Below are 25,039 nucleotides of genomic sequence, written 5' to 3' on the forward strand. Positions count from 1 at the left end.
TTTCATCATCACCACAGGCCCGTCCATGAATAATTATGTTACAAAAAGGAGCTGCTATATTAAAGAAAAGGAAAATAAATGAAATTCCTCAGCTATCGTGTATTTCAACCCACAGGGAAGCCCATCTAGAAGCTTCTAACATCGGATTCTGTGCCGATCACAACAGAACAAACTTGGAATTGCCGCCTCATGGCTGTATGCCTCCAACAGCCAGTCAATTTACAGTTAACATCACCTTTTAGTGACTATTTCTGCTTTATTTGTGGGCCTTTGCAGAAATGCTGCTTCCTCACAGGTCTCGGTTTATGACTGAGGGTGATGGGCTTCTGCTATCAGACCCTCAAAACAATGAAACTCTCTGGCTTCTTTTAAATCTCATCTTAAAACTTTCATTCATTTTGAATGCTGACCTCCATCCAGTTGCAATGAGAGTAACTCATTCATGTCGACTTGGTTGCGACCTAAGCAGTGTGCATGTGTTTCAGCTGAAAGACTGTGATCTCTGCTCTAAAATGTGCATACAGCCAATCACACAGATGCTGTCATTAACCTGCACTCGTGCTGATTTGGTCAGCCGGGCTGTCAATCACCGCTGTTCTCAACACACCAAAACAACCACTGGAATATAAAGTAGTCACATCTGTGACCTTTTTCTTGCTCTTTATAATTATAAGACACACTTTGTTTTTTCTGCTACAAGTCCAATAGCTTTATTTCAGGCTGTTAACAATCCTATCTACACAAACAAGACACTTTTGCCACCACCTAATTCCATCAAGTCAAATACAATTTGTGTTGGGTTTATTTTGAATTTGTTTATTTTATCGAAATGATTTGTTCTTTGGAGTTACATTTCATTTTTTGGGGGGGAAAAAAATGTAAAGGTAATTTATGATAAGGAGGGTCATCAAATTTCAAAAAATAGCCTCCTGCAGCTCTTCTTCTTTGTCTTCTTCTTCGTCGTGAGTTGGATGTTTTCTTGCGTCGGTTGTTGGATGTCTTTGTTCCTTGCTGCCTCTTCGTGGGTCCATATTTTGTCTTTGACCAGCAGCATCCGTTCCAGCTCTTTCTTTTCTTTTTCCCACTGCTCTGCTCTTCTGGCCCAACTCTCTGACAGTGTGGACAGCTCCTCTTTGCACCTGTCTCTGTCATCTGAGAGCTCCTTTCTAAAGCTCTCCTCTCTCTCAGAGAGCTCCTTCTGGTGGCTTCGGTCTTTTGCTGCCAGCCGCTCTCGTAGTTCTTCGCAGGTCGCTTTGCTCTGATTTAGAGCCGACTCTGCGTCAGTCAGCTGGGCCAAGGTGACGATGTAAGCATTGGTTCGAGCTCGTCTTTTCTTGGTGGCCCTGCTGATCTGTTTGTCTTTCTGCACGAGGACCTCTTTCAGCTGGCTCACTTCTGCCTGCCACTTCTCATTCAAGGCTGTCACTCCACTGGAGGCTTCGAGCTCTTCTACAGAGGCTCTCATCCTCTCAGGTTCGTCTTTGAGGAGGTTCTGATTAAGAGAGACCAACTCCTCAGCTCTCTTTTTCAGGTCCTCCTTTAGCGCCCTGCGCTCGTGGTTCCAGCTTTCGATGGCTTCCTCATGTGTGCGCTTCAGATCGGTGACACGTTGTTGCAAATAGCCGATCCATTCGTCCCTCTCGCCGATCCCCTTGATGGCATTCCGGAGATCGGCCTTTAACTTTTTGTTCTCCTCCTCTGCGCTGGAGAGTTTCTCCCACAAGGTCCTTCTGTCTACCCATCTGCCACTGTCCTGTCTTCTTGCCATTTTGGTTAATGTTGTTCTGAACTGATGATCTGATGTTCTCAAAAAAAAAGCTAAACTGTCTCTTAATCCAACTAGTCAATATTCCAAAAGTGAGGGACTGGCTTCTTGGCTCTGGGGTGCTTAAGTATAGACAGTGACAGTGACATCAAAGATCAAGGTATCTTTGACTCCGCCTTAAAATGCACTTTTGAAAAAAAAAAAAAAAAGTGCATTCTTTTTAAGGCGGAGTCAACTTCCATATCTGGGCATACCTTGATCTTTGATGTCACTGTCACTGTCTATACTTTGGCACCCCAGAGCCAAGAAGCCAGTCCCTCACTTTTGGAATATTGACTAGTTGGATTAAGAGACAGTTTAGCTTTTTTTTTGAGAACATCAGATCATCAGTTCAGAACAACATTAACCACAATGGCAAGAAGACAGGACAGTGGCAGATGGGTAAACACCTCGAACCAGAGACAGCGGCATCCTTTTGCTCATTCTGCTCAGGAGTCGCCTCTGGAAGACAGAAGGACCTTGCGGGAGAAACTCTCCAGCGCAGAGGAGGAGAACAAAAAGTTAAAGGCCGATCTCCGGAATGCCATCAAGGGGATCGGCGAGAGGGACGAATGGATCGGCTATTTGCAACAACGTGTCACCGATCTGAAGCGCACACATGAGGAAGCCATCGAAAGCTGGAACCACGAGCGCAGGGCGCTAAAGGAGGACCTGAAAAAGAGAGCTGAGGAGTTGGTCTCTCTTAATCAGAGCCTCCTCAAAGACGAACCTGAGAGGATGAGAGCCTCTGTAGAAGAGCTCGAAGCCTCCAGTGGAGTGACAGCCCTGAAAGAGAAGTGGCAGGCAGAAGTGAGCCAGCTGAAAGAGGTCCTCATGCAGAAAGACAAACAGATCAGCAGGGCCACCAAGAAAAGACGAGCTCGAACCAATGCTTACATCGTCACCTTGGCACAGCTGACTGACGCAGAGTCGGCTCTAAATCAGAGCAAAGCGACCTGCGAAGAACTACGAGAGCGGCTGGCAGCAGAAGACCGAAGACACCAGAAGGAGCTCTCTGAGAGAGAGGAGAGCTTTAGAAAGGAGCTCTCAGACGACAGAGAAAAGTGCAAAGAGGAGCTGTCCACACTGTCAGAGAGTTGGGCCAGAAGAGCAGAGCAGTGGGAAAAAGAAAAGAAAGAGCTGGAACGGATGCTGCTGGTCAAAGACCAAATATGGGCCCACGAAGAGGCAGCAAGGAACGAAGACATCCAACAACCGACGCAAGAAAACATCCAACTCACGACGAAGAAGAAGACAAAGAAGAAGAGCAGCAGGAGGCTATTTTTTGAAATTTGATGACCCTCCTTATCATAAATTACCTTTACATTTTTTTCCAAAAACAAAATGAAATGTAACTCCAAAGAACGAATCATTTTGATAAAATAAACAAATTTAAAATAAACCCGACACAAATTGTTTTTGACTTGATGGAATTAGGTGGTGGCAAAAGTGTCTTGTTTGTGTAGATAGGATTGTTAACAGCCTGAAATAAAGCTATTGGACTTGTAGCAGAAAAAACAAAGTGTGTCTTATAATTATAAAGAGGAAGAAAAAGGTCACAGATGTGACTACTTTATATTCCAGTGGTTGTTTTGGTGTGTTGAGAACAGCGGTGATTGACAGCCCGGCTGACCAAATCAGCACGAGTGCAGGTTAATGACAGCATCTGTGTGACTGGCTGTATGCACATTTTAGAGCAGAGATCACAGTCTTTCAGCTGAAACACATGCACACTGCTTAGGTCGCAACCAAGTCGACATGAATGAGTTACTCTCATTGCAACTGGATGGAGGTCAGCATTCAAAATGAATGAAAGGTGCAAAAAAGACAATGGGTGAAAACACTGAGTCTTATACATCAGCTCAGTTATTGCAACAGGTGTGTCGTCCCAAGGTGAGCTGTAATCATAATATCATCACGTCAACAAGCTGAGAAGGTGAAGATGTCAGCAAGGAGTTGCCTTTCAGGCAAAAGTCCAGGAGATTTAAGATGCCAGAGGTGTTGGCATACGACACTGACTTCCACACTACAGAAAAAATGCATGTATAATAATAATAATAATAATACAACAATTAACTTTATTTATATAGCACCTTGTAGCAGAAAAGCTTTACAAAATCAAACTCAAAATAAAACCAGATGAGGCAGAAATGTATCAAACATTTCCAAAAGCTTCCACAAAAAGAAAAGTTTGAAGATGAGATTTAAAAGAATCAAGAGTTCAGGAGGCAGCAAAGTTCCCTCTAATTTTTCATGTGTCTGAGCAGACACACAAGCTCCCTGAGCACACTGAGGACCACCGTGAGCAACATCAGATGTGTACGCTGTGGCCACACACCAGTATCACGCCTGTTCAAAACCTTGGATCATAGCAAGTTACATGGCTTATTAAAAGAATCAAATTACAGCAGCAATTTTCATTAGTTTACTTTTAATATAATTGATTTTGCCCACATAAAATGAAAAAGACAAAAATATCGTTGTTCATGAGATGTGTATGTTATATGTGAGAGTCCTGCTTTAACCATAGGAAGAGTCCTGCTTTGGCCTGGGTAAGGTCCAGTTGTGGCATGGGTGAGGGTCATGTTCTGGAAGAAATAACACATATACACCTCTCAGACATAAAGTTTTGTTCACATTAAAACACTCACATTTTGCACAATGTATATACATATACATATATACATATACATGTATATATATCCATTTAAAATTGTTTTAAATCTGGAAAAAAAATCATCATTCTGAAGACGTGGCGGTGCGACACGATGAATTACATGTCGCGGAAACCCTGCCCATACATTATCAAATAGTAACAGCATTTAATGATTAATACATATATGTCACTAGAATATGCACAAATCTGTGTTAAATCTTACCTTATTGTTCGCGTCTGTCCTTCTCGCTTCTCCAACGCTTGTACACTTTGTCCAGGTCGATGACTGACTTTGTGCGCATCAGCTGGTCCAAATGTGCCACTTCAAGACGATTTCTGGATGCTTAAAGAACCGCATGTCTTTTTTACCTTGGCTTGATGAGTTGATATGTCGCTGCCCGTTCGTTTTGCCATGATAAGGGCTTAGCATTTGCGTCTCTTCACTCCGCTGCACTGTTGTTAGCTGGGCAGGGCACATAATGCAAACACTGTCAATGCTATGATTGGCTGCGTAGCGGAAGTGAACTGTATGGTATTATTGGCTGGACACCTGTCGCTCATTGAGTTACGTTGCAAAATGGTACAGAAAACAATATTATTGGTCTAATTAACTACATTATATCAGTTCTAAAAATAGATATTAATTCATACGTTTCTGTTGAATTTTATTTTGTGTGCTGCATAGATTTTCTTGTGCGCTGAGTATGTTCAAGCAGTGCGCGATTGCACAAGCGCGCAGCTTAGAGGGAACATTGGGAGGCAGCAAGTTTCATAGTGTGGGGGTCTGATAGCTAAAGCCCATCACCCTCACTTATAAACCGAGACCAGCGAGGAACCAGCAGGGCTCCATCCACCAATCTTAATGATCAAGGGGGCACGTACCAGGTCAACAGATCAGAAATGGGACAAGACCATTATAGACCTTTAAATGTAAGCAATACATTTTTAAACCATTTGGAAATCTAGCGGGGAGAAATGGCAGTACAACATTTCTATTAACTTAAATATTTTGATTTTACTTTTGTCATTTTTTAAAAATTTTTATTTTTGAGTTAATAAAACTTTTAATTTTTGATTAACTTCAACTGTTTCAACATTACTGCATGTGTGTGACATCACTCAGTAAAACCAGTAACATGCCGCATGCAGGAAAGCGGATCTGCTCTCCTAATTTTCGGCAGTTATGAGCATCACTGGTTCATGATCTGTATATTTTAATAACCTTTGAACATCATAAATGCCTCTTTTCATTAGCACAATGGCAGCTGCATCCTCACCACAACCCATGATCCTTCGTGTTGTTGCACCAGACCAGGTTAGAAAATTAAAACTAAGTTCACGTCCAGCCTCTGTTGATGCGCTGATTAAAATAATGAAAGAGCAGTTGGAACTAGACTTTGACTTCAGTTTGCAATATGAAGATTCAGACTTTGATGGAAAATTATTTCACATTGACATTGAGGAGTTACCAGAAAAAGGCTGATGTGCATATCTCACTTGAACAATATTTCAGCTCTATCACATCTACCCTGAATTAGAGGGTTCATTAACAGTTTGTGACATCAATATATTTCATCAATGTTGGTACCCCCTTGTCCTGTTAAGGTTTTAGCCAGATAGCCAAAAGCATTCTTTCTTTTCCATTTTCAGGTTTTCAGTCGGGTGGCTCAGACTGCAGTGTACCTTTGTACTGAGGTTTGGTTTTAAAAATAGCTGCACTTTATTTTAGGTGAACCAATTTATATATTGTTAATGGTTGCACATTTACATTTTAGAGTTTTAGAATTAAAGGGCTCATAAATGGTTAATGGCATTATATTTCACCAAAGATACCATCCTGCTGTTCTACTCAGGTTTTAGCCATATAGCCTAAAGTGCACGTTGCCATTGCATTTTGCATACTTTTGTTTGTTTAATGTTGTTTTCTGTCTCTATGAACAGCAAAGGGTGTAAAATGGGAGAGGACAAGGAAATAGTTAGATTGAAGAAATTTGATCAAGCTGTTTAAGCTAGCTGTACTCAATGTAATAGAGGCAACGAGTTCTGCTCCATAATCAGGGTTTACAGTGTAATGCAGTTTGTTTCTGTTACAGACGTGAACAAGCATGTCCAGTTCATGAAGTGGAAATGTAAATGCTGATTGAAATAGTTGTTGATCCTTATAATCTGAATGACTACACCCCTCTTGCTGTATATCGTGTGGAAGGAAAGCTGCTGGTCACTACAGGGACGCATTACGCACTACAGGGTGCATTAAGGGAAAGTTTGATTGGGGAGTGTTGTTTTGCACATTTATAGACACACTTACTCTCTGGATGATGTATCAGGATCAGTGTAGATACTCCACAATAAATGCCCATTTCATTGTTGAATTATATTGTGTTTATATCTGTTTTTGGTTTCTTATGTACATTTTTATTTTTGTACAACTTCTATTTGATTCACTCTCAGTGGTTATTTCCTGATAATATATTGTTCTGTATTTTCTTCAGCATGCTTCAGCTGTTACTGACACTTCAATGATGCTTTTCTGAGTTATTACCCCATCAGTTGATGAGCTGTGTGCAAACCTGCGCAACACTTTGGGTCTCAGAGGGAACTTTATTTTACAGTTTGGGAATCAGCTACCTACCGAATGAACGAGCCACACTCAAAGTTTTGTTCAAATGTTCTGAAGGGGTTTCTGTCTCAACACTACATACTGTAAGCTTTGGATCCCCAAGTAGTTGTGATTCAGCAGAATGGCCTGATCCCTTTGTTATTCCAGCTTTCTCCTATAATGTTGAGTTTCAGCTGAGTGCAGCAAATGATGCCTATGCTCAGGATGGAACTGTGATGGTCATCTCAAAGGGTGTGAAGAGTGAAATACTGGACAGACTTGCTGATATCATCAGTCCTTTCAGTTATATTTAAATGTTACTTTATTTACTGTGGAAACATTTCAGGTAGCTCTTTATTTAAGTTTTTATTCAACTTTATAAGAGATGCTTCTGACTCTAGGAACTCCATGCACTTCTGGAGCTATTTATTTTCTATTTGTCTGGTTAAATAAACATGCTTTAGGCATTTAAACCAAGTTCAGTGTTTGTATTATTCAACATTTTTACGCCAATTTTTACACTTTTACTGCAAATGAATATCGGCTCCAAATATTGGTTGTCGGCCTCTGTAACTGCTAATAATCGGTAACCGAACCACAATCAGGAGTCTGAACGTGAACCTGTGAACGCTTTAGTAAAACTAGTAATTTAATCAAATATACCTCACATCTGATCTCACCTGAGCACAACAACTAGTTTGGAAAATCACGTCACTGAACACTGAGTCTGATAATTGTGGCTCTTGCTGAAGGGGTTGAAATTCAAGTCAGAATATATTTGAAAAATGTCAGAACTGGAATATGAAACTTTAAACGTTGAAATTTTAAGTGTGAAATATTCTCTGATAACATTTTGTTGCAGATCTCATCTCCAGTGAAAATGTTAAAATGTCAGAGGTTGAATGAGGTTTAGCACAGAGAAGCAGCTTAGTCCCGCCCGGCTGAGAGCAGAAGGACCTGGCGTATAGATGAGACATGATCTCAACAAGTGGGAGATTCTGCAACATTGATATTAATAATGGAGTATTTTAGGGGCTGTGCAGGAGGCTGCACGAGACAAGGGGAGCATGCAATGCTTCCATATTTGATTATCATACTGCAGACCTGAAGACACAGCTGCTTCCCACAGACAACATTCCAACAGCCGCGCTCTCAATTAAAGGGCAACACCCTCCATTCTTAGTGAATGACAGAACATTGATCCTCACAGGAGGCTCTCCACTTTATTTCTGCAGAAATGAGTCGTGGTTTCCACCATCATCATCATTCACGTTGTCTGTGTTGTGTCTGAAGTCCGATGTGTAGAGGGTGAAGAGGAAAGGAGAGAGCACAGTACTGTGGAGGCCCGGTGCTGCAAACTGCCACATCCGACACACAGTCGCAAAGCCTCACATACTGCGGCCTGTTGGTGAGGCAGTCGATGGTCCATGCAGCCAGGTGACAGTCTACTCCGTCACTTTCCAGCTTCCCCCTCAGCATTGACGGCTGGATCGTGTTGAAAGCACTGGAGAAGTAAAAAAACACAATCCTCACTGTGCTGCCAGTGCTCTCCAGGTGGGAAAGAGAGCAATGGAGCAGGTAGATGATAGCGTCTTCCACACCAATGCAAGGTCGATATGCAAACTGTAGGAGGTCCAGCTCGCTGCTCACCAGGTGACGAAGCTGGTTGAGTATAATCCTCTCCAGTGTCTTCATCAGGTGGGAAGTTAAGGCTACAGAAAAAGCAGATCAGTAACAGAGGCAAACACTAGAACAATGGCAAAACAGCAGCTGACAATGACCTTAATAAAAATGTGCACAAGCTAACTCAGCTTTACAATGAGTACCCACAGCACTGGAGGTGAACTAAAATGAGAGCAAGAATTCAGGTTTGTTAAAATCATGTCGCATGCATCTCTTGTATCACAGTTTACAACATACCTCATTCATTCACTAGTCGGTGCAGACACCAATACAACCAGGCAAAAGAGAGAGAGGAGAGCTCAGAGTTGCCAACTACAGATAGTTAACCTCCACTTTCTTTCTAAAATCCTTGAGAGAGTGCATCATAGAACAGAGACAGCAATGGTCAAAGTTACAAATGACCTTGTAATTGCATCAGACAAAGAACTTGTCTCTGTGCTCACCTTCTTAGATCTTAGTGCTGCATTTGACACCACTGACCATCACATTCTATTACAAAGACTGGAATTTTTAAGGTGTGTTCCACAAGGTTCTGTGCTTGGACCAATACTATTCACCCTATATATGCATCGTTTAGGCAATATTATTAGGAAACACTCCCCTCCACTCTCAAGGACATGAAGACCTGGATGACCTGCAAATTTCTGCTATTAAACTCAGACAAACTAAAGAAGTTACAGTGCTTGGCCCTTAACACCAGCACCACTGTTAAGAATCTGGGAATTATCTTTGATCAAGATATGTCCTTTAACTCCCACATAAAACATATTTCAATGATTGCCTTCCTCACACATAGCATTGAAAAAACTCAGGCTTGAATATCTAAAATAGAACTGAGAATACTTCTTACCTCTAAAGCCCCAAATGATCAGACACCATCATGTCTTAAAGAGCTCATAGCATCCTATTACCCCACTAGAACACTGTGCTCCCAGAATGCAGGCTTATTTAGTGTTCCTAAAGCCTCCAAAAACAGAATGGGAGCTCGAGCTTTTTGCTGTCAAAGCCCCTGTCCTGTGGAACCATCTGATCATGTTATCGTGTTTTGATAAAGCTTACAGTTAGGGCTGTAGGTTTAGACTGCCAGGGAATGTCCCATTATACAGTAAACTCCTCTCTCCTCCTCTTCATCTGTACACACTCCAATGTTCCAAGTCCAATGTACAAGTCCAATGTTACGCTTTTTACTAACTCGATTTCTTCCCTCGAGTCTCTGTGCTTTCTAGTCTCGACTTACAACATCATATACTATACTAGTTTATTATTAGTCATATGTCTATTATAGCTATTACTATAATCTTTTTTTAACAAATATTTTGGATGCTGTTGTCACGTCTAGACACTACTTTAGTGGCAATGATTACACAAACATCATTTTTTGTATTTATGTAAGATGATATAATTGCATTCATTCTCTCTCCATTCCCCACCCATTGTTAATGTGTATGATTTGTTATGTGTGTGCGTGTGAATCACACCTTTTAATATATTAAGTGAAAGCATCATTTTATATTTCAGCTGCAGTCGTGTTCAACAGGCCAAGCTGCCTGAAAGCTGATCTGAATCACAGCGTCACTGTGAAAACAGGCAACGTGTAAAAGACCAGACACAGAGGCAGATTATGTGTGTCAGACACGGAGCAACAGGAAATGACTCTGCTATATTGCATTATTCCGTTGTGACTTCACTCCTCAGCCACACAAGCACAGCCACACACACACACGTGGAAACACATGCATGCATAACACACACACACACTCACACAACAGGCCTGTTCAGAGGCTGCGACTTTGTGACATTCACACCACTGTCACACAAATGTGTTATTTGAGCCAGTATATAGCATCACTGACACATTTCAAGCTTGCAAGATTTCTGGAAGGGTTGTGTCAAACAATTTTTTTAGGGGGCACTCCTCTAATTTTATACATGAAAATCAGTTCACTCATCGTGATTAGTATCACTCACTCTGCTTTAAAAAACAAACAAGCTGTTAATATTATATTACACATCAGTTAGTTTTGAAAGATTTTAAAAGGATGTTGAATAGGCCGACAGCATTTAACATTGCTTTTACTGTCAAATCGGATGAAGACTCAAAGCAACAATGTCCTTCTCACAATACTTTCTGACTTCCCTACCCTGTCCGTGGCTCTCAGCCCCAAGCCCAGTTCCTACTGAATACATACATCTTTAAAATAGCTCACTAATGTCAAGTTTCACGTTAATGAAACCTCAGTAGTTTCTGAAAACAACTGGACACTGTCATACCATATAGTACTCGAGAGTATTTTGGGCAGCAGGACAATGTATGTGGGATAGAGTCAAAATTACGTTGTGTGTGTTCACGGTAATGAACTCACACAACGTAATTTGTCGCCAACACATGGGATTAGTTGACTAAAACAACAATCTAAAATATCACCAGATTCAGCCTTTCAGCTTCAAGCAAATCCAAAAATCATTCCTTTACATATTGTGCAATATTACTTTTTTCTGTTTTGTGTATTTCCTTCTTCTGTGCAATAGTATTAACATTATTTATAATTCTTATTAATCTGAAGGCAGCATACAGTTTGTACTCCTGTGGCAGCAGTATTCTCATACTTTTTGTATATAATGTACATATACATAGTCTATTCTATTGTTATTCTGTATACCTCTTTTGTTGACTCTTTTGGTCTTCCTCCGTCTATCTTTTATTGTTTGCTGTATGTAGCAATTTAATTTCCCTGGTGTGGGATTAATAAAGTTTTTATCTTTATCTTATCCCTTTTTGTAAGTTTTTAAAGCAAGTAACGGAGAGCCAAAAAGGCCAAACTGTCTGAATCACTGGAAAGTCACCTATGGGAATTAACAGGGTTAGATACCACTTATTGCACTTTTTCTGACACAGCTACAAGTTATACACGTAAGGACATAACCCACAAGAACAGAGATAACAGACACATCTATACAGTAAGTGTGAAGTTAAGAGGAAACCAATATGAGAGAGAGCGGAAAGCTGTCACTCTTGAGCAAGCACAGTACAGAGAAACAAGAAGTGGAGCCAAATGCAGACTACAAAAGCAGAGCTGGTGCAGTTCAAATGAGTGATTACAAAATGACAATGAGCAAAGGTTTACAGGATGATGAGATAGGCAAGGGTCAAAATCATGATCATCAGAGGCAGTCCAAACATGCAAACAAATCCAACAAGGCGCAAGCAAGTATCCGAAGGTCCAAAAACAGGCCAGGTCCAGGTTAAAGAAAGCAATTGTCAAGACATACTGGAAACCACTGGAAAACATGACTCATAAGGTACAACGAGCAACTGGCAATGAGTGAGGGAAAAGTACAGATTTAAATTTACTAGGGAGGTAACGCTAATGAGAGACAGGCGAAACTGATAAACAGCCACAAAGACAAGATGTGAAACAACACATGACACCTGAGGAGAGACCCTTCAAAATAGGATAGATGGCGAGGGAGAGATGAACAGAGGTTTGGGTGTCATTGGAAGACCCTCTGCAGCCTAATCCTATGGCAGCATAGCTAGGGGCTGGTCCAAGGCAAGCCTGAGCCAGCCCTAAATGTAAGCTTTATCAAAAAGGAAAGTTTTAAGCCTGCTCTTAAATGTAGAGAGGGTTGCTGCCTCCCGGACAATAGCTGGAAGATGGTTCCACAGGAGAGGAGAGGAGCTTGATAACTAAAGGCTCTGGCTCCCATTGTGGTTTTAGAGACTGCAGGAACCACCAGTAAGTCTGCATTCTGGATTCACAGTGTTCTACTGCGGTATTAGAATGAGCTCTTTAAGATAAGATGGTGCCTTACCATTTAATGCTTTGTAGGTCTATAGAGAGGTAATGCTACTTTTATTGATGTAAATGACTTAAATGCTTCTTCAATCACCATGACTACGTCAGTTGTGTTTGTCATGTTCACCATCTTAGTTTACAGTGTTCATGCTAACATTTGCTAAATAGCACTGACCACAATGTACAGCTGAGAGTGGCGAGAATATCAGTAATTCTGCAGGTGATTTTAAAGCTCAGAATGAAATGACCGTTCCATTCAGTCATTCATTAGGCTGAGTCTTACATCCTTTGCAGGGCAGAGACAATACAAATACTGCGCATTTCACACCGACTATGATCCAATTCTAATATTATACACTTTTTTTTTTTTACTTGTGGTGATTGTTGGATTTTTGCGGACAGTAAAATATGACATAAACAACACAACATCATAGAACTTGAAATGAAATTAATTGTGGCCACATAAAGAAAAATGTTACATAAATTGTAAAAAATGGTGGTTAGACAGCATCAGAAAGCCCACATTAAAGAACAAAGTCAACTTCAGAGAGACATTATGCTTTCTCTTTTTGACGTCAGTGGTGTTCTAAATTTGCTGTTATTTCTGAGAGTAGCTTAGCTATAAGTTTGTAGTTAGTGGTGATAAGTTAGTATCCATGCACAGATGTCGTTTTATTGATCTGTTGCATTGCCATGACATAACCAAAGTAGTCATGAATATCAACCTTTTGGTTTCACATAAAACCATGCTAGTTCATACAACTTAGTGAGTAATTTTTTCTAGCTTAAACATTGCCTAAAACAATTCCTTACATATATGTGTCAAATAATAAACTAAAGAACACTGAAGAACTGTTATGTCTTGTCGTGTCAGTTAAGCAGTTTGTTTCACTAGCGTCAAGCGTCTTCCTGTTTTATTGTGAAACCCTCGCTCTCCTCTTGTTTCAGACCCCTGGCTTCCTGGTGTTTTTCCCGCCTGTCTGATTGTCTGCCCCGCCCTGATTGTCTCCACCTGTTCCTTGTTACCTGTATATGTAGTCCGCTCTTCCCTTGTCCTGTGCCAGATTGTCTTGTGACCTTCGTGTTTCATGTCAGTCCTGCATTACTGTCTTGTCTACCTAGTTAACCTTTGAGTGCGCTTTGATATCCTAGTTTTGTGAGGAAGAATTAACCTATGTGTCTTTTGTTTGTTTTGTGAAAACACCTTTTGTTCATCTTTTTGCATTGAGATTCTTTTTTTGTTATTAAACCAGCCTTGAGCCTTTTCCTGCATTGGTCGGCTTGAGTTGTGCATTTGAGTCCTGTTCCTCGTGCCTGAGCGCTTGAGTGAGATGTTGTCGACATGATGTTATGATATGGTCAGAGCTCTAAACAATTCAGTTTTCACAGCTGATTGTTCAGTTCTTGACAAAAATGCATATATAAATCCTAGACTTCAATTTTCCTTCATAATATAGTTGGTTAATTATTTTATATATATATATACATATATATATATATATACATATATATATACACACACACATATATATATATATATACACACACATATATATATATACATATATATATATATATATATATATATATATATATATATATATATATATATATATATATATATATATATATATATATATATATATGAATTATTAAAAACAACACACAGTTTTTAAATATATAAAAACTGTGTGTTGTTTTTAATAATTCATTTTGACGGGGACATGAATTTTCGACTTGGAAAAGAAAGTGAAAAGGTGTATTCCGAACAAAACAGTTAATCACATTTTAATGTGAAGGACTGTATGTCATGGCTGCCGCCAGGTTGTCTTACCCCCGGGCAGCTGATTGTTTTTCATTTGACACTGACCCTGTATATGGCTGGACCATATATAGTGACCGGGCTATGGCCAAATTGTTACACAGATAGTGTCTATGATGGGAATTCCTGAATGTCAAATGTTCACCTGCAATTTTCTGTAGTGTTGTAGTGTATGTGCAGCTATATTTGAGTCATTACATGTTGTAAATGCAGTTGCATTTCTACTCATATCTTAAGATGTTCGATATGAAAGAGAACTTATTCTAATTCTAGTCTTACATTTGACATTGTGTATTGCACCATCCATTTTTGTCACTTGTCTGGAAAGTAGACTGCGGTATCTACTCATATTAAAAAAAAATCCAGTTTCATATTTAAAAGGTACTTGTTTACACTAGCAGTTATGATCTTGTTGTATTTTTATTGTAAAATCAGCATCTTCAGATGTAGGTCCCTGGTGGGATTCTGTGAGTTTTCCTTGTCCATTAACCTGATCTGTTCATCTAACTCAGTTAGTTTCTTGTTGATTTGTTCTTGTAAGCTTCAGCAGAGATAATGTGTCCTCTGAGAACTGCCTTCAGGGTATCCCATAGCAGAGAGGGGGACGTTTCTGGACCCTGATTTGTCTCATAAAAAAATTTGATTTGAGTTTTTAAGGAGTAAGGGGTTCAGCCACTATCTATGTTTTGATGCAGTGTCTGTTAGATGACGTGTGAAAGACAGTGCAGCATGATCTAAGATTACAATGTTAGAATATTTCACATTTTGTACAACTGGCACTAATTTGGCATCTATAAAACATAGTCAGTCCTTTTTTTGGCCGTTATTGCCTACTCAGAACAATGTTAAAAGAGCTGTCATCAAGGGTAGTGCCTATAATAAGGCCTACTTAAAGCCTAATAAGGCTTTCATATGAGCAATGGATCAGATATGCTGGATAACAGAGTCATCCCTTTAATGATGCAGCAAATTAACGCACACATAGACACTCTCTCTCTGTCGCTCTCTTTTCCTGCGCTGTGCAATTTAAGTCTGTCTCCTCGCACGCGCTAGCCCACCATTCCTCTCTCTGTTCCCTCTCCGCACACTCCTCTGCAGAATCAGGAAAGCTGTCTTTTGACGCATCGACACCGGCCAATCAGATGCCGTGTCTCTAAGGCGCAGGGCCACAGTGACCAATAATAGAAGAGCACGGGGCGGGATGTGTGCTGTCCACTCACACCTTCACAGAGAAAAATCACTGGTGTTAGAGAAGAATACGGAGACAGACAGTGGACCAGCGAGACGGGGAAAGGGGATATATAAATATATCTTCATATATAGAAGGAGACAGACGGATACACGGAGGCTCCATATCGAGGACACACAGCGGGATAACTGCTGACATGGACGTGTCAGTCTGACCAGCTCCAGACAGTCACGCTCTCCAACAGGTCCAACGCAGCCGCAGGCATGTCGACGGCAGAAGCAGCCGGGCAGCGCGAGGAAGGGGAGTACGGAAGGGCGGCAAAGCGGATGAAAACGGAGGAGAGGGAGACAGAGGCGGAGGAGAGAGAAGAGGGTGAAGAGGAGCTGGAGGAGGGGGAGGATTCGGACTCCGGCTCGCTGCCCGGTAACGGAGAGTCAGCGGTGGACAGCCGAGCCCGGTGGAGCGCCAGCCAATACGGAGGAGGAGTCGGACGAAGGGTAAGGAGAGCAAAAATATTATCTAACGTTTCCCCGCAGTACAGCATCACACACGACCGCGTGCGTGTGCGCGCGCCCTATTGGCTGCTGCCACTGTCATTCTGTCAGTGCGCGAGCATCTCATAGCTGTCACACACTACAGGTCGCGTCATGTCAGCAATGTTCGTCACTAACAGGATGTTGGCCACAACATCACAGTGACATGTGTGCTTGTCAAAACATAGCATGCACGTCTTTGAATGTGCGAATTTCTAAAAAAAAAAAAAAAAGAAGAAGAAAAAAAAGATTGTGAATGTGTAAATTAGATCTGTGTACCTGTGTACACAAGGCCACACGTCCACAAAATATTTCTACAGCTACCAAAACTTTATTACACATTCACAACATTCACAAATTTTCACATTTTTTATTAATTCACAAATTCAGATGCGTAATGCACCGTTTTCATATGCACTCAGAAGGTGATATACAAGTGCTGGCTTTGAAATTATTTGTGATCATTGATTGATTGATCACATCATTTCACAAGCTCATGATATTAATGAGCCTTAGTGGCTTGCATAGGAACAGGCCTATGGATGATTTAGTGGCACCAGTGGTTACTGGTGATAATGTAAGGTAATACATGTCCCATCGTTCTGTTGGAAATGACACTTGTATGGAGGCCTGCACGATATGAGTAAAATCTGCACTGTGCAATAACATTGGTCAGTATTGTGCTGACCATATGACTTGCGATAAATATACAATTACTGATTACAATAATTTTGCTGAAAACAATTTGATAGTATTTTTTATTCGAATTTTTAAAATCTGCCTTGTAGAAATGAATGGGATATTTCTATGATTTTAATATCTGATTCTAAAAATGCTGCAGTGAAAGAACAAGAAAGTAATGACAGATATAGGCTTGTGTATTTTAATTAGTGATGTCAGTTTCAGCTAATATTGCTTTTGGTAACCCGACAGCCATTAACCCATGACTAACTGGTTAATATTTAGCTGAGGAGCACGTTGGACTGTATCTCCCAGTCAGTCGGGTCCTGGAAGATTTTAATGTCCCAGACAAATGGGAGAAATTACTGACAAAATATTATCTGTGTTTATGGACCCTATTTTCCCATGGTTTTGTGTGTTTTGTCAACATTTTTTGTAACTGCTCCAGTAGTGAGTGCTGCAGCTGCCAGTCAGCCATGAAACAAGCAGCAATGTAATCCCTGCAGGCGTTTTTGCACCTTCAATGTAGGTCCACTAAAAGTGTTTGTTTTTGCCACTGACAGGCTCAGATTGTTATTCTAAGTGTCTGATAACATTAAAGAAAGGATCACTACATGGAGTCAGAATGAAGAATAAAGCCACAAGACTCATTAAAGCCTTCATTCACTGAACCAGGAGAGGAGCAGGAGAGAGGGCGGATATCAGATAGACAACGGGGGGAAACAGCAGGAATACATTCACAGCTAATTCAAAATTATCATGACGGGAGAGACTTAAATATCTGAGAGTTAAACAAATGTTCCCTGTACAAAAAAATGGTAATTACCGAATAACAGAAAGTGACAAGTAGTTGTGATGTAGCTTTCATTTGCGAGAGCCGTCCAGTAATGGGTGGTCAGAGCTAGCCTGTGTACTCTGGCTAGTTTGACTTTTAGCTCAACCTTCTTCTCCTCAAAGTGTTTTACAATGCTTTTAGTCACAGTAGCTCCTGATGGCATAATGTACTTGGGTTTGGTGTACCGAATAAGCTCTTTGAATCCCTCGCCTTCTCAATCATTTGGCACACCAACTGGGTGAAGAACTCGGACCGATGTGCATATTGTATGCAGATAACCTGCAGACAGATATGCATAACCGGTCAAATATATTCTCGATGATAAACCAATTAGCAGTTAACCATGGACGTCCTCGATTTCAACAACAACAAGTAGGGAAAAAAAAGTGCACCATGAAGTCCCTCTCTGTGCCCACGCGCTTTGTCGTACAAAGCGATGTAGATTTCAGAATTTACGGGGAACCTGAATGCATCATAAAGTCCCTGTCAAAACCCAGCACAGAATACGGACGACTGACGCAGTGCACCTACAAATACTAAAATGTGTGAGAGACTCTGAGCATAGTGTTTTATAACTATGACTATTTTAGTTCAAAGTTCCTACGCCTATGCATCGCATACATTTTCAGATCCACTAAGCACAGACTAATTCAACTCAATATCTTGCAGAGAATGCACCATACACCAGTTGAGCTGCGCAAATTTAACAGGAATAGCTCACCCGTGTGTCAGAAAAATTAAAACAAATGCCCCTGTCCAACACAGAAAGGTTTGGACAGCACCAGGCCAACACCCCCCCCCCCCCCCCCCCCCCCAGCGTGCACCTGCCAAACCACAGTATGTTGACATAGTAAAGGGCTGTGAGATCAACATCAACCTCAAGAAGGAGGATGAGGATGTAGCAGATCTGGAGCAGCAGTTGCAGGGAACGCAGGACAAGGTGATATGGTGGAGGATTCCCCCCAGCAAGCCACGATTCACATCCCTGAGCTCCAGCATCAGCTGCCCGCCATCAGAGAGACAGAGCAGACCACGCAGCTCAAGAGGGAGAATGAGGCTTTGGCAGCTGAGGTGGAGCAGTTAAAGAAGACGCTCCAAACAAACAAGGCTCTCCAAGATGAGGCTGAGTGGAACATGGAGAAGAAGATCAAGGACCTGCAGCTTCAGCTAGGGGAGAAGAAGGCCACTGAAGCTGAGGCTGTCTGTAAAGTACAGCAGATGGAGGGAGCGAGCCAGAAGAAAAAGACATCTGGCCCAGCTGATAGAGGAGAACAACAGGCTGATGGCTGAAATGACCCAGACACAATTCTGTGTAACTTAGTTTTTGAATAGTGAAGCCTGTGTAATACCTTAAATTGGATTAGCTGGTGTCCAACATTAACAGAGCATGATCTGATTCTGCTGAGGCCCTCCCCCCAAACAATATCATCAATCTGTATTCCCAGTTCCTCCTCCCAAGCTGTTTTAATAGATTCTGTGTCAAAATTAACCTGTTCAGACATTATCTTAACAAAATCAGAAACCAGGTTTTTGGCATCAGGTCGGCCCAGCAAAAGTGTATGACATTTGTTTTCTTCAGGGATATGTTCGAAGTTAGATATATTCTGACGGACATAATTCCTAATTTGTAAATACCTAAAGAAATGTGTTGATGGAATAGAAAACTTTTCTTTTAGTTGGGAGAAGGTCATTAACTGTTTATTAATATATAGATCTTTTATAGTGACAATGCCTTTTTGCCTCCAAATGCCAAAAGCTGCATCAGAGAGAGATGGAAGAAAGTCATGGTTACGGTGAACTGGGGCATGCATGATGGTGTTTGGAAATCTACAGTTCTTCCTAATTTGCTGCCAAATTTTCAGGCTGTTCAGGATAATTTTGTTATGCGGTTTTGTGTTTGCAGGCAGACCAGGAGCTGAAAAAAGGAGAGCTGGAAGGGAGCTATTAATGACACTTTTCTTTTCAATTGCAACCCAAGCAGGAGTGTCTTTTGAGACCTCCATTGTATAATCATCCTGCCAATAGACCAATGCCCTTAAATTTGCAGCCCAATAGTAGTGCAAAAAACATGGTAAACCTAGTCCTCCCCCCTCTCTGGATTTATATAAGTGAGTTTTTGATATTCTATGAGCTTTGAAATTCCAAATAAAAGGAATGATTATAGATTCTAAAGTTTTGAAAAAAGACTTTGTTAAAAAAATGGGGAGATTTTGAAAAAGATATAAGAATCAGATAAATAGTTTGAGCAGAAATATGTCATAAATTAACTGCACTGCAAAACACTCACACTCACAAACTGTGTGAACTTTAACTTTCTTTCTTCTTTTTTCAAATGTTTCTTGGAAAAATAGTGTTGTGCACACCGATATTTGAATATGTATGTATGTGTTTTATGATCTTAAGACCTGGCCAAACCACCCAGAAAAAACACTTCTCCCTCTTCCTCTTGGACAAAATGGCTTTAGTATTTAATCAAAGCATAATGATTATGTCATTCCAGGGCTGTATGCTTACTCAGGTGGCAGCACTGCTACTAGCAAGCAAAATATTTCAGGAGCACAAAGACAAATTTAGTAGCACACACAGGCGCAGGGTTTAACATGTTTTATTGATCAAAATCCATTTGATGTTGGTCAATAATGCATTTACTTAGGTTGACTGGCAGTTGAAATGGTTCTTTAAGTAACAACTTTCTGACATGAAGAAAACATCATGTGAAAAACAAAATTTTCACTTTTTGATATCAATTTAAAACACAAATGTTGAGTTGTAATCTTATATGTTTATACTTTTTGTTAGTGTTATGCCTCTTATACCTATATATATATATATATATATATCTTATATGTTTATACTTTTTGTTAGTGTTATGCCTCTTATACCTATATATATATATATATATATATATATCTTAAACCTTAAGTTAAAAAGCAGCTAGTAAGCAGGTGGACTCAGAGTGAAACTCAATGCAGCAGTTTGGCCAACGAAGATAAAGTCTAATAAACAAGCTTTGTTCTTCTCCAACAGCTCATGTGGTTCAGTGCAATAACTTGGCCAACAAAACACACAACCATTTTTAAAAAGTGACTGTGCACTCACTCAAAACACGGCAGCAGGAGCCAGTACCAGCATGATAATAACAGCCTGTTTCATTTATGGTGGTGCAGCAGAGAGCGAGCAGCATCTCTGTCATTGTTCTTTAATTGCTAGAATTCTTTGTAATTCTTTGTTATTGTCATGTGGTTCAGTCTGTGAGTCTCTTAACGAAGTATATCTTTATATACTGTTATAATTTGGATACACTGGATACAGCCTACATATATCTCTTTATGCTTGTGAATTATGAAGTATTGATGAGCAGTGGCAAGCCCTGTGAAAAGTACAACTCACAACAAGACAAGAAGGCTCAATCATCCAAAATAAAGCTGCAGCTATCTTTCCTTCATTCCATTGTCCAATCTCACTTTATTTTCTCAGGCCAGTTTTCTGAAAATGGCAAGGCAAGCACCAACCTGCAATGCAGTGCAGATTGGATTGCGACCATTTGAGTCTAGTCTGCAAACTATAACCATGATTCTTAACGACTGGGTTCTGGTTTATACGAGGGACGCACCAATTCACTTTTTACAGTTTCAGTCCTATTCTAATACCTGAATTTCAATGTCTGATGATACCAAGTACTGATTAGATATCAGTGTTTAGTTAATTTTAAAAAGATGTATCCCTCACTGTGTGGAAAAGACTGGGATTATGTCTTAGCCAACTTTGTAAAACAAACTGTAGCAGATAAGTACATAGATATAAATGTATTGAATTATAATTTATTATTAAAATAATAAATAACCATGCTCCAGCAACCTGGTAATAAATCAGGAATTACATTTGCTGGAGCTTCAGGATACAATGTAACATTAGCATCCTAAGCCAACACCTAGGGATGCAGAGACATGGTCAACATCTCCAGGACAAGCGTGCCCACCATTGTGTTGTTAGCGACGACCCACATTTCTCCATCCCTAGTCTATACAGCAAAGATGTTACCTGACTAAAACAAACATTGTGTAGCCACTCCCACACCACCCTACCACCACTACTACCACCTGAAAGAACTAAGCAAATGGCAGATGTTTTTCACTTGCTTCCAGGTCCCTACAAGGTTGAGAACACTTAGTCTACAATATAACTGCCATTAATGAGTCGACATTAAGGACATAAGCCATCTGCACACCGGTCTTCAAGGAACCCCTCTTTTTCAAGAATGAATAGCATTACCACTTCCAACTAGAGGGGACTAACTAAACACTCAACTGCACTTTGAAGTTTTTTTTGTTAAACACTTAATGAGCAGCAGACATGGTGCCTTGCAAAATTTGAAGACCTCCTGAATCCACTTATCTTGACAGGCCAGCCAAGGCTGCTGTTCATGGTTTTTGTCCTTTGTCACAAGTGGAGAGAAAAATATGTAATACATCCTTACCTGTTCCCCATATGCTATCAGAATTCCCAGCCTCCTTCTCTCCTTCTCTTTCTCTTCCCTCTGAAGTGGCGGGTGTATATTTGTCAGTTGAAACAAAGGAGGCCATTGGCAAATTTTTATTAGTAATCCTATGGAATACATTATAGAGCTGTCTAAAAGACGCACAGGTTATACTGATTATATATATGATACTGAGTATATATAACTATATATACTGAGCCATAGACATAGCTTAATCCTGTATTAACTCATTTTTGTTTATATTTTTTATGGCCACTCGGGGGCAGCAGAAACAAGCAGTGAACACAATACTGATATCACATTTTAAGTTGATTTTTTTAACTTGTTAGCAAACAGTTGCTTATTTACATATCCAGCAGTGACAGAGCAACATGATTATTTGGAGTTGTTCTGCTGTCCAACAGGTGAATACGAGTCCAATATTCATTCTGTTTTAGCTCTGTTTTTGGTCTCTACCAATTCTTGAGGGTCATGTCTGACTCATTACTTGCTAAATGCTCCATTATGTTCATCCTGTAGTAACTAACACTGAAACAAAACGGTCAAGTTGTCGCCGGTAAAGCTGAGGGGGGAGTTGCTGATAATTCTTTGTAGGTTCTTCTCTACGAGCAATGTGTCTCATATCACACGCTCATCATCACATTGTTACACAGCGTCCCAACTTTTTTGGAATTGGTGTTGTTTCAATCAATCAGGGGAAATTTGGGTATCCATTGTGGGACGACCATTAACCCCTTTGGTGGAGTATGTATCCTGCTTAACACTGTGTTGTCTGTGATAGTTTCACTCAGGTCTAACTCAACCAATCTCACTATGTTAATGCCTTTGGTTGCAGGTCCACATTATTGATCCAGGTCCATTGAAACTGCATGCAAAAGTCGTAGGTGACGTGAGGTTCATATTATTTTTTGGCTGAAATATGACAAGATACAAGAGGGCCTTGCTGAAGTTCCACCAAGACAATTCCCTGACACGATTGTGCAAAGGCACCGTTGCTGCATCCTGGCCTTAGTGCCACCTAAGATGCTTGTGATTGTGTTAAAGAAATACAAACATGCCAGAGTGTTTTCCCCCTGGACCACAATGACAATGGGTACAGCCAGAACAATCTCCTGGGCTGACATAGTGCTGTAGAGATATGTCTAGCTACACTTAGGTTGTTCACTCTGACTCCCATTTTCTCCCCACATGTCCCAGTTCACCAGTAAGAGTGCCTGTGTACTTCCACATTGCTAGACTGATGCAGTCTGTTCCAGATGCATGTCCCACGTTGACTAGAAGCAGTTTTCTCCAGTGAGTGAGCAACTTTAGGTTTGTTCTTAACCCCCCTTGACTCTGTTAGCAGTGTGTGTTTTAACACTGTTAGTGTTCTCGGCATTGCTAACATAGTATGTTAGCATGTAGAGTTAGCATGTTAGCATAACATGTAGCTAGCCACTGCCAGTTTGGCTTGGTTGCCTCCTGCTAGTTCTGTGCCTCCTTTGGTGCTTAGTGTGCTGTCTGGAAGGACCTCATCTGGTGCAAACTGAGGTGCTTATCATGGCATTCAGCATTTGCTGGTGTGGTTCCAGTATGGCTGAGACCCAGAGACGGGTGGTGCTTGCCTGCTGGACTTGTGTCGCTACTCTGAACTTGGCAGGGTTTGTTGTTTTGGGCTCAGCTGGGAGCACATCACATGCCTACAGCCATCGCCATAGGTTTCAACTTAGCGAAATGGAAATAGTAGCTACCTGGATGTAACTTCAGTTCTATGAGTATATGCATAGCCCTCTAACACTAAACCAGTTTGTCCTGGTTGTGATGCTGAGGTTCAAAGGGAGACAAGCAATGCATGCACAGGGGTTCATAGGGGGTGGGTGCTACCTCCTGATTGGGTGGTGAGTACAAAATTTGTTCTCAGGTGCTGAGGCAGAACCTTGTAAGGGTAAACCAATAGCAAATCCTGTTATGTAATTTTTCTTCTTTACAGAAATGGAGTTACATCCTGGGAACTGCTATTTACATTATTGTCAAGCTTAATCTAAATTACATATTATTGAGTAATTACATTTTATACAACAAAACTAAATAGATTTTCACAACATCAAATTCTCTTTTACCGATGTAGCCTACCAAAGAGCATGTTTTTCTTGTGTGGTAACAGTCAACATATTTTGCAACTAATACTGCACACTGACTTTTCTCTCTCAAATCCTCTTATTTCTCACGATATAGTAGTAGTATCTGAGTGTCACAGTAGTACTTGAGTTTTGGCTGTTAATACCAGATGCATACAGTGAACATGCTGTGGTCCATCTTCAACAGCTACAAACTTTCATATCTGCACAGAGTCGGTCAGGAAACAGACATTGCGAGACAAGCCATTATGGATTTTGGGACAATTTAGAAGTGACTCTAAACATGAGAACCTTCCAATAGATTTAAACAACAGGGGCAACATTCAGGGGTGGGGAGGGCCTCTTGACAGAAAGAGTGGTGTGTGGAAATGATGCAGTGAGCTAACGGGTAACTACAGATGAGCCAGAGAGTAATTTTCAATGGTTTGGAAGAGAACATGGGGGCTGTTAGTAAATAACCAACAACAGGGGCAAAATTGTGGGGAGTAAAGGGGACCATTGATAGTCTGAATCCAGGAAAAAAAGAGGACAAGGTTTGCAAACAGACTACAGGAGCAACCAGTGTGAACATGTTCATTTTTGGATGGCAACACGGACACGGGCTCATTCAAAAATTTCTGTTCCAAGAACAGTTATGTCTGATTTCGAGGGAGGAAAAAGACCATCCACAGTCACAGCATGGATAGCAGCAACGTTACCTACACGTTACAGCAGCAAGGCAAGTATACAGTACTCAAGCTAGTCGCATTAGCTTGCTAATTATTTACCACTATGACTTAGACTTTACTCTAGTTTTGCAAAGATACTAAATCTGTATGACCTGTC

The 25,039-nt window shown here is 40.7% G+C and overlaps 1 protein-coding gene across 2 annotated transcripts in view; it reads left to right on the forward strand.

Moving 5' to 3' along the window:
- Nucleotides 1–15,626: 15,626 nt before the first annotated feature.
- Nucleotides 15,627–25,039, forward strand: part of LOC121613877 (heterogeneous nuclear ribonucleoprotein L-like) — a 45,957-nt gene continuing 36,544 nt past the window's right edge. For both annotated transcript variants that reach the window (XR_006007215.1, XM_041947568.1), the window contains exon 1: nt 15,627–16,047. Coding sequence is in view for 1 of the 2 variants with exons in the window: in XM_041947568.1 (XP_041803502.1) it covers nt 15,814–16,047 (234 nt within the window). In the remaining variant the exon portion in view is untranslated. The remainder of the gene's footprint in view (nt 16,048–25,039) is intronic.

This window comes from Chelmon rostratus, chromosome 11, assembly GCF_017976325.1.
Source record: "Chelmon rostratus isolate fCheRos1 chromosome 11, fCheRos1.pri, whole genome shotgun sequence".
Taxonomy (NCBI): domain Eukaryota; kingdom Metazoa; phylum Chordata; class Actinopteri; order Chaetodontiformes; family Chaetodontidae; genus Chelmon; species Chelmon rostratus.